This window comes from Seriola dumerili, unplaced genomic scaffold (assembly GCF_002260705.1).
Source record: "Seriola dumerili isolate Sdu_G_001 unplaced genomic scaffold, Sdu_1.0 BDQW01000550.1, whole genome shotgun sequence".
In the NCBI taxonomy this organism is placed as follows: Eukaryota; Metazoa; Chordata; class Actinopteri; order Carangiformes; family Carangidae; genus Seriola; species Seriola dumerili.
The window spans coordinates 1,258,802-1,269,284 of record NW_019174805.1 but is presented as its reverse complement, the minus strand read 5'-3'; the positions used below and the strand labels follow the sequence as shown (position 1 = coordinate 1,269,284).

The 10,483-nt window shown below is 47.6% G+C and overlaps 1 protein-coding gene across 1 annotated transcript in view; it reads right to left on the bottom strand.

Annotated features, from left to right (window-relative positions):
* Positions 1-3,327: 3,327 nt before the first annotated feature.
* Positions 3,328-10,483, bottom strand: part of LOC111235941 (zinc finger protein RFP-like) — an 8,730-nt gene continuing 1,574 nt past the window's right edge. The window contains exon 2 of the mRNA XM_022764517.1: positions 3,328-4,926. Coding sequence (XP_022620238.1) covers positions 3,328-4,917 — 1,590 coding nt within the window. The 5' untranslated portion in view covers positions 4,918-4,926. The remainder of the gene's footprint in view (positions 4,927-10,483) is intronic.

The following is a 10,483-nucleotide window of genomic DNA, read 5'->3' as shown; positions in this document are numbered from 1 at the left end:
TTTAAGTAACCAAGACAGATGCATCTAAAAAAAAACAAAATGGTGCACACTGCCCTCTACAGCCCCGCGCTGTGTATCCAACAAACCAGTTCTTTATAGGGAAACTCCAACAACACATAAAATTCATGTGGAGTATTACTCAGCCTGTGAAATAAACTGTTCATTTTATTCAGTTTTGTTGTATTATAACTTTTATTTAGCCAGGTAAATCTGGTCAGGATGGCAGCATCATAAGTTTAAGACAGGACAACATCTGGCACACAAATAAAACAAAACTAAAAACCAAGTGACAGTGTGTGAAAGTTAAAATAAACTAAGGACAGAAACAGTAACGGGATCATGAGTTATAACACCCTTGAATTCAGAGTTCCTTAATTTAATTTCCCCTCTGCAAACTGTTCTGCGGCTGGAGCTGGAAACATGAAGGCTTTCTTTTCCATCTCCATCCCTACACTAGGAGACAGACTACAGATATGTGTCTGATCTAAGATTTTAATTTGAGGATGGTGCATGAAGCACAGTTCTTCTGCAGTTGTTCACATTGTATAATGAAAAATGTCAGTTTAGGGGGTATTGCCTAATTTCATTGTCCTATTTGTGCTAAATGCAATTGTATGTTGACGTTTGTGAGCTCGTTCTTCATTAGCTGATGATGCCTGTAAACGCTGTAAACACTTTGCGTGTGTTATTGTCCCACTGAAAGAAGAATTGCAATTCAATTCAGCTCAGGAATGAATTTAAATTTTCATGAACACTGGAATTATTACAGAGTCTTGCGATTCATACATTTTTCATTAACTTCTTAATTTGATTAAGGTTACTTAATCTGTTAGTTTTTTTTTACTTAAATAATAACATACTTTTGGAAGTGGGGTCACATGACTGCTGGACTGAAGAGCAGCAGCAGGACAGGTGTGCTAACTGGGCAGCTCATACAGGTGCCTTGAATGTTCGTTTGTTCTGTGTCCTGAGCTCATTCTCTGTTTTACCCTTCAGTTCAGCTGCTTCCCTCTGTCATGTCAGCTTTGTTCCTGAGAGCGTTGAGTGAGTTCATTTCATTATATTTTCTAAAGTCATGTTTATTTTGTTGTTAAGTAGTGCATCTATTCTCCTTGGTGCATCTATTCTCCTTGGTTTGTTCTCACACATATATTTAAAGTGAGAATGTATTGATGCACTGATTTTTGATTTAGAATTGTTCATAGTTGTTATTGTGGCACTTTTATTTGTAGAAATATAACGACTCACATTTGACTGACTGCAAGCAAAAAATTAAATTCTTTGAAATGGAACCTGTTGACTGCTTCTCCTGCTTTGCTCATTTCATCAAGTCAAGTCCAGAGTAATCCTAGAACACATACATGTAGAAAATTACATTTTCATTTTTAGGTTTACATGATCATTTGAATAAGATCCCCTATAGGCTTCTATAATGACTTGAATATGTATAATTTTAGCCAGTTATTTTTTTTTGGGGGGTGGGTGGGTTATGAATGGACATTTCTTATTCCTGTGCCCCAGAACAAACTGGTGAATATTAATGAACATGCTGCACTCTCCTCTAAAGTTAGAAACAAAAGGAAGAACCTTAAAATGTGCAATGTCATCCCGGTTTGCTCTATAACAATGAACGGGGCTCTGATGCTGTGAGGCCTTTAAATGTTTGTCTAATTTCACATCCAGGACATATGGAGCACACGGAGGTGCCACCTCGGCTGCATTCAGGACCCACCAGGTGTGCAGCTGTACACAGAGACTGGTAAGCTGTCAAAGGGCAGAGTCAGCCTTCCGGTTTCCAACAGTTCATCACAGGTGCATGTGCGTGTCTCATAGCTTGTGATTAAGTATATTGTGTTTTATAATTTCATGCAAATATCAAAATTTCAAAGTGGCTAACATTAGACTTTAAGTCATATTTGTCATTCATTTTAATTATAGATTCATGATATCTCAATTTATATCAGCAGCATTTTATAATCAGCTGAGCATCAATGAATCATGACACATTCAAAACATTAATCATCAAAATACATAGGAGGTCAAAAGAAATACAGGACAAAAAGTTTCATCATTGAACTGTCAAGTATTTAGACTGTCAGTCCTTAACATCTGTATAGATTTTCATTGAATCTTCCATTGGTTCATTTATTTAAATACATTAGTCCACAACATGAAATAAAAGAACTTCACAAAATTCTGTTGGATTTATGATGATTGTCATTAGTTTGAGTGAACACTTTTCATACATACAACAATAAACAGTTTGAATTTACTACTCAGACATGTAATGGTTTCTGTAAAACCTTCTGTTTTTCGCCACATTTTTGTGATGTTTTAATAGTTTTCTGTAGATACCATATAATGCCACATTATATGAAGCTGAACTTTTTTGGTGGGACCGCAACAGTGGAGCAAGTACCTCAAAATTGTACTTAAGTACAGATTAAATGTACTTAGTTGTTTTCCACCACTGCTAATACAATAAAACAGCCTTCAGCACACATGGGTTTTAACATTGTTCAATAACACAACCATGCAAAACTACTCAATTCCTGAGGGAAAACAAAGGAGTTTCTATTATAAAACCTAATATCAAAAATAAACTCTATATTGACGTCAAAACGTATCTCTACAAAAAATAATCATCCATTGTCTCACTGCTCATGATTGAGCACCAGTGTTTGCTAAAATTACATAATATATGACATTTTATATTGGTAATGAAATGCAAATCCAACACTGGAAATGAAAGGGCGCACTATCAGCTAGCTAACATTAGTTAGCTAAACTGTAACTTAAGGCAAAAATATGAAACCAGCTAACATGAGCATACAGCCATAGATACTTGACACAATCTTATTCAGAAGGTAAAACAATAAAGTGTATTAAACAAGCTAGATAGTTAGCTACTGCTACTAATAGGAGTGAGATGAGCAGGTGACACCTAACGAGAACTAACATCAAAGTTAAGAAATGGTTAGGGTCTGAAATCGTATTTCAAGATTCTTCCGGGCATGGCATTGGGAAATATACTGTAATATTTAAAATTACTGGTAAGGAGGATATGTAGATTTTACAATCCTCCAGAACTGTTTGTTTTTACCTGTTCTGGTAGAACATGAAAAGAAAATGGCTGAAAGGCCAAAACCAACTGGCATTAGGCTGAATGCAAATACGACACAATAATATCTGTTTTTTTTTTTGTTTTTTTTTCAGCAGTTCTACAACGGGTTTCAACTACACCCGAAATTACATTGACTATACGAAGTCAAGCCATATACTAGGTTTTGACCTAGTCTTGTTTCAAATTAAATCTAATGTTTCTACTCATTGTAAAGTACAAACCTTATCATCAATGGTGTGGATTTTAATACCGTCATTATTACAGGGACTGAAGAATGGGTAGACTTTGTCAGTAAAGGAGCATCCAGTAAAGGAGTACATAAGAGCTGCAGTATCAACATCGTAAAAGTAGACCAGGCCTTCCTCGTAATCCACAAACACCCCCACCTTCTGAGGCTTTGACTTCAGAAAGAGACAGACTGATGGGTCAGCAGTTGCAAAATACTTCTGCTTCAAACATACAGTCCAGAAACCATTGTTGGGGCTCAGTGTGATTTGTCTCTTCATGTTGGACTTTCTGGCTACTCCTAAAGTCCATATACCCCAACTTCTAACCTCAACCTCAAAGTAAAATCTTCCTGAAGTGAAACCCTGCTCTGATAAGACACATCTACAGTTATCACCCTCCTTTACTTCCTGTTTAGCACTAGACTGGGTGGGTGTGGGATGGACTATATCAGGATCCAGTATCACATCCACTGCATACTGCTGGACCCTCATCAGCTCAGCCTCAAAAAACTTCTTCATCTGTTTACTGAGCGTCTCCTCAAACTGATTCACAGCTCTCGCCACAGTCCCCTCATATGATGGAGGAAAGAAGCTGACCTCTGTCAGGTCCTTGGTGGGTGGAGCAGTGTTCAGGGATGAGAAGCTTTGGATCAGGTGGAGGTGATCTTCAGAGAGTGAGAGCTGCTCCACCTCACTGCTTCTCTTCTTCAGCTCAGAGATTTCCTGCTCCAGCTCGTTGATGAAGTCTTCAGCCTGTTTCTCTCTTGTTCTCTGCTTCTCTTTGATCGTCCTGATGAATTCAGCCTGGCCTCTCTCAACAGACTCCTTCAGAGCAGTGAAGACCTGAACACCTTCTGCTGTTTCTCTGTCTGCTCGTTCTTTACTGAGCTCCACTGAGCGTTTGATCTCATGAAGCTTCAGTCGTCTCTTCTGGATCATCTGCTGAATTTCAGCCTCTGTCTCCTTCAGCTCAGCCTTCTTTCCTTCATATTCTTTTTTCAGAGGAACAACATCATGAGACTTGTGGTCTGAATAGGTGCAGAGCATGCAGACACACATCTGGTCGGTCTTACAGAACAGCTCCAGCAGTTTATCGTGATTCATACACACTCTGTCTTCCAGGTTCTCCACAGGGTCGATCAGCTCATGTCTTTTCAGGCCTGACATGGTCAGATGAGGCTCCAGGTGAGTCTCACAGAAGGAGGCCCGACAAACCAGGCAGGACTTCAGGGCGTTTAGTTTGGTTCCAGTGCAGACGTCACAGGGAACTTCTTCTGGTTTGGCAGCTTGTTGCTCTGAGCTGCTGCTGCTGGTTTCCTGTTGAACTGACTGTCTGAACTGAGCAGTCATCTCAGAGATGAAAGTGTTCACATCCAGCTCAAGTCTTGTGTTGTAAAGTCTTTTACAGGTGGGACACTGGCACTGGACATTAACATCCCAGTGTTCAGTGATGCATTTGTTACAGAAGTTGTGTCCACATGGTGTGGTGACTGGATCAGTGAACACATCCAGACAGATGGAGCACAGAAACTGATCCTCAGTCAGCAGACAGCTGGCAGCAGACATGTCGACACACTGTGAACAAAATGTGAACAAAAGAAAAATAAAGTTGTAATCTCAGATCTTTAGATAATTTGATTAATTATATCAAACTGTGATTAGTGGAAGCAGCTTTATCCTGAATTCTGTGTTCACACAACTGAGAACTAAATTTACTGAGAAAACGACACAATGCAAACACAAAGGGCACATGTCAATGAAATTACGACACAATCTGTGCTTACACAGATTGGTAGTGTACCTTTACTGCTAGAGATGCATTTTACGTCAACCAGCAATGAAAATAAGAGCAACCATTGCAACAGAGAGGAAGTAGTCTACAGCAAGGAGGAGTATGACTGAAAACAGGAAGCGTCCAAGGAAAGTTCCTGATGGTGAAACTCTACGTTCAGAGGAAGGATTACAGTCTGAAAAAGAAAGAGGTCGACAGCAATGACAAACACGGGTTACCATTGGTGTGGCTTTTCCTCAGTGGAGAGCACTGAAAGAAGAGAAGGGACTGAGGACAGACATGAATATCCCCTCCATGCTATTGGCATTTGTAAAAGATTTTGAGCAGGTTATGTACTTATATCACCTACTCTAAATAATGGAGGGGGAGACAAGCGCCTGGTTGGATGCTTAGACGCATTTGAGATCTGATCACTCAGACCACATTCGGAGGAGGTCTGGGCCACATGTGTCACATGCTTTTAGCAGTGTGGACACAAATGCATCCTGGGCCACATTAAAGGACCGCCCACTCTACTGACGTCCTCTGCCACAGTCTCATTAGTCCCGCCACAGTTTCTGTCATGGTTTGTCCTGCATACATACCTGCCTTCAGTTGTTTTCCACTCACCACTCCCTTGCTCACCCCATCTGCCAGCCACACCCACCTCGTCAGTCACTTCATTCACCTGTTCACTCAGCTGCAGCTCTTCAGCAATCAAGCCTGGTTAAAAGCTACACTCTCCTCCACACTCACTGCCAGATTGTTCTTTGTTCCCATGAAAGACTTTCCAGCGTTTACTCTTCGTCTGATCTCTCGGTTCCGACCCTGCCTGCTCCAGACCTACCCGCCTTGTCTCTGCCCTGGTAAATACTTCAGCCCTTCTGTTTTTGACCACGATTCTGCCTTGCCTCTTCCTGGTCTTCGTCTGCCTGTTCTCGGGGCTGCTCTGAGTCCTCCACCTCCACTGCTGCAGCGTGTGATTTCTCCTCGTTTCCCCATTGATCATCGCTGGGACAGTGTCCTCATTTCGACCATCGTGAGTGTTCCTGGTGTGACTTACCTACTGGTTCTTCGGTCCTCTGCCTGGTTCCGACCTACCCTCTGCCTGGTACGACTGCCTCATCCACAGCTTTATTCTGGGCCCTCGGATTTTCCCCAAGCCCCTCAAAGACTGCCATTCCCCTTTTGAATTGAACTGTGTTTATTTACCTGCATCTAATAATAAAAGTCATTACCAATCATCGGTCCTAGTCGGTGCTGCTTTTGGGTCCAAACCTCACCCATTACAGTACAATCTGGCCAGTCATGGACCCAGCGCGCCCCCCGTCTCCACAGAACCGCTTTGAGAGAATAGAGGACGTTCTCCAGCGGCATGAAAGTATGATGGCGGCCGCCCTCACCCAGATCCAGCAGCTGTCATCCACCCTTGCTCAGGCAGTTGCTACGTCGAGGTCTCCTGAACCCCCAACACCACCACCACCACCGCCGCCTCCTTCTGGAGCCATCACCGAACCTCGGGTCGGCGCACCCGAGCGTTACGCTGGGGATCCTGACGGCTGCAACCCGTTCATCACGAACTGCTCTATTTTGTTTGCACTCCAGCCCCTCACATTTTCAACTGAGGCAGCCCGGGTGGCCTTCACCATCGACCACCTCACGGGCCGCGCCCGTCTCTGGGGAACTGCGGAGTGGGAGAAGCAGACTCCAGCTTGCGCCTCCTTCCAGGCATTCTCAGAGGAGCTCCGCAAGGTTTTTGGAATGGGAGTTTCTGGGTCGGACGCAGCTCGTGACCTGCTGAGTCTTCGACAGGGGAATCAGACGGTGGCTGACTTCTCGATTGACTTCCGCACTCGAGCCCGCCGGAGCAGCTGGAATGAGTCGGCCCTCCGTGACTTCTTCCTCCACAGTCTGGCCGACTACATCAAGGATGAATTGGTGTCTCACAACCTCCCATCTACTCTGGACGGGATGATCGAGCGGGCCATCCGAGTGGACCTCCATATCCAGGCCCGACGCCGTGAGAGGAGATGGGGAACAGCCAGTTGGAACCCTCCCTCACGACTTCGGGAGACCGCCTCAGATCCTGGTGCTGCCTCCTTTTCCGGGCCCCCGGCAGAGGTGTCTGAGCCAATGCAACTGGGGCGCACCAGTCTCTCCCCAAAGGAGAAGGAGCGACGTCGTCAGGCCAATCTGTGTTTATACTGTGGTCAGGCCGGCCATTTCGTCTCTCGCTGTCCAGCAAAAGCCAGGGCTCATCAGTAGGCGGGGATATACTGTTGAGCCAAGCTTCATCCAAAGCTTTCCCCAATCAAAGACCTGTGTTTCACGCCAGGCTCCTCCTCCCTGACGGTTCCCATGCCTTAGCTACATTCATCAACTCCAGGGCCGACGCCAACATCATTGATGAGGATCTAGCACTGCAGTTGGGGATAGACCGCATTCCCCTGCCTCAGCCGATCCCTGCCAGGGCCCTCGATGGACACCTCCTGGGAACTGTCTCTCATCAGACCATCCCTGTACCCATGTTACTCTCAGGTAACCACCATGAGACTGTCCAATTTCATGTCCTGCCATCCCCTTGCATCCCTCTGATTCTGGGGTATCCCTGGCTCCTCCGTCATAACCCCCACATTGACTGGGCTGCGGAGACCATCCTGGGGTGGAGCCCTTCCTGCCACCAGATCTGTCTGAGACACGCCAGCGTTCCCCAGCACTCAGCCTGTTCCAGCGTCATGCCTACCTTGTCCGGGGTTCCCCCCGAATACCATGACTTTCGAGAGGTGTTCAGCAAGGCCAAGGCCACATCCCTGCCTCCTCATCGCCCATATGACTGCGCCATTGACCTGCAGCCCGGCACCACTCCACCCAAGGGCCGTCTCTACTCTTTGTCCGGCCCAGAAAGAGAGGCTATGGAAGCCTACATCAATGACTCTCTGGCAGCAGGAATCATCCGACCCTCTTCTTCTCCTGCGGGGGCAGGGTTCTTCTTTGTCGAAAAGAAAGACAAGACACTGAGGCCATGCATCGATTATCGGGGCCTCAACGACATCACCATCAAGAATCGCTATCCACTCCCTCTCATCTCCTCAGCGTTTGAGCTTCTCCAGGGGGCCACCATATTCACAAAGTTAGATCTTCGCAACGCCTACCATCTGGTCCGCATCCGGGAGGGTGATGAGTGGAAGACTGCCTTCAACACCCCCTCCGGTCACTACGAATACCTGGTGATGCCCTTCGGTCTCACCAACGCCCCCGCTGTCTTCCAGGCCCTGGTTAATGACGTGCTCCGAGACATGCTCAACCGCTTTGTGTTCGTGTACTTGGATGACATCCTGATCTTCTCCAAGACCCGGGAGGAGCACGTCAGTCATGTTCAGGCAGTTCTCAAGCGCCTCCTCGAGAACTCTCTCTTCGTCAAAGCCGAGAAGTGTGAGTTTCATGCCTCTTCTGTCTCCTTCTTGGGCTACATTGTGGCTCCAGGTAGTCTGCAGATGGACCCGTCCAAGGTCTCAGCAGTCACGTCCTGGCCCATCCCTGACTCCCGCAAGCACCTGCAACGTTTCCTGGGGTTCGCCAACTTTTACCGCCGATTCATCCGCAACTACAGCACTGTCGCCGCCCCCCTCACAGCTCTCACATCCACCAAGGTGCCTTTCCACTGGACCTCTGCGGCTGATGAGGCCTTCCAGACTCTCAAGGCGTGTTTTACATCAGCGCCCATCCTTCAGGTTCCCGACCCAGACCGCCAGTTCGTTGTGGAGGTTGATGCCTCCGATGTTGGCGTGGGAGCCGTCCTGTCTCAGCGGGCTGCGTCAGATCAAAAGCTCCATCCCTGTGCCTTCTTCTCTCGTCGACTGTCCCCTGCTGAGAGGAACTATGACATCGGCAACCGGGAGCTGTTAGCCGTCAAGCTGGCCCTAGAGGTGTGGCGCCATTGGCTGGAGGGGACCAGACTGCCATTCCTGGTTTGGACTGATCATAAGAACCTAGAATACATCCGGGCTGCCAAGAGACTGAACTCCCGCCAAGCCCGCTGGTCCCTCTTCTTCACACGGTTCAACTTCTCCCTCTCCTATCGACCTGGATCCCACAACGTCAAGCCAGTTGCCTTGTCGCGACAGTTCAAGGGGGAGGGGGGAGTCAAGGGAAGAGGCCGACTCCATCCTCCCTTATCCCTGTGTTATTGCTTCCCTGACCTGGGAGGTGGAGGAGAGGGTGAAAGCTGCTATGGAGAATCAACCAGGTCCTAGCGCCTGTCCCCCAAACCGTCTCTTTGTTCCTTCGGCTCTGAGGTCTGACGTACTCCAGTGGGCTCACTCCTCCAGACTTACCTGTCATCTTGGAATCCGGAGGACTTGTAATGTATTAAAGCAGTGCTTCTGGTGGGCCACGCTGGAGGAGGACACTCGCAAGTACATCAATGCCTGTCCTGTCTGCAGCCAACACAAGCCTTCTCATCAGTCCCCTGCTGGGTTTCTGCATCCCCGTCCGGTGCCTCGGCGTCCATGGTCCCACATCTCCCTGGACTTCGTCACTGGTCTTCCCTCTTCTGGTGGGAACACAGTCATTCTCACAGTGGTTGACCGGTTCAGCAAGATGGCACATTTCATTGCTCTCTCCAAAGTCCCCTCTGCCAAAGAGACTGCTCAGCTGGTCCTGCTCCACATCTTCCACCTCCATGGCCTTCCCACTGATGTGGTCTCAGACCGGGGCCCGCAGTTCACCTCCATCTTCTGGCAGGAGTTCTGCGCTCAGCTTGGGACCTCCGTTAGTTTGTCCTCCGGTTTCCACCCCCAATCCAATGGCCAAGCAGAGCGCATGAACCAAGAGATGGAGACAACACTACGTTGTATGGTGTCACGGAACCCCTCCTCTTGGTCCCAGCAGCTCCTGTGGGTCGAATACGCCCACAACTCCCTCACCAGCTCGGCCACTGGCCTCTCCCCCTTTCAATGCTGTTACGGATCACCCTCCACTCTTCCCGGCCCTTGAGGGAGAGGCCACCTGCCCCTCTGTCCAGGCCTTCATCTGTCGTTGTCGCCGCACCTGGACCCAAGCTTGAGCAGCCCTTCTCCGAGCCTCTGATCGCTACTCCTCGTCTGCCAACCGGCGTCGCACTCAAGCCCCGACTTACCAAGTTGGCCAAAAGGTTTGGCTCTCCACCCGGGACCTCCCTCTCCGGGTGGAATCCAGGAAGTTGGCTCCCAGATTCATCGGTCCTTTTCCCATACTGAAGGTCATCAACCCGGCGGCAGTGAGGCTTCAGCTCCCCCGGTCCATGCGCATCCACCCCACCTTCCATGTCTCTCGCGTCAAGCCTGTTTTGGAGAGCCCACTGGTGCCCCCCACTCCTCCTCC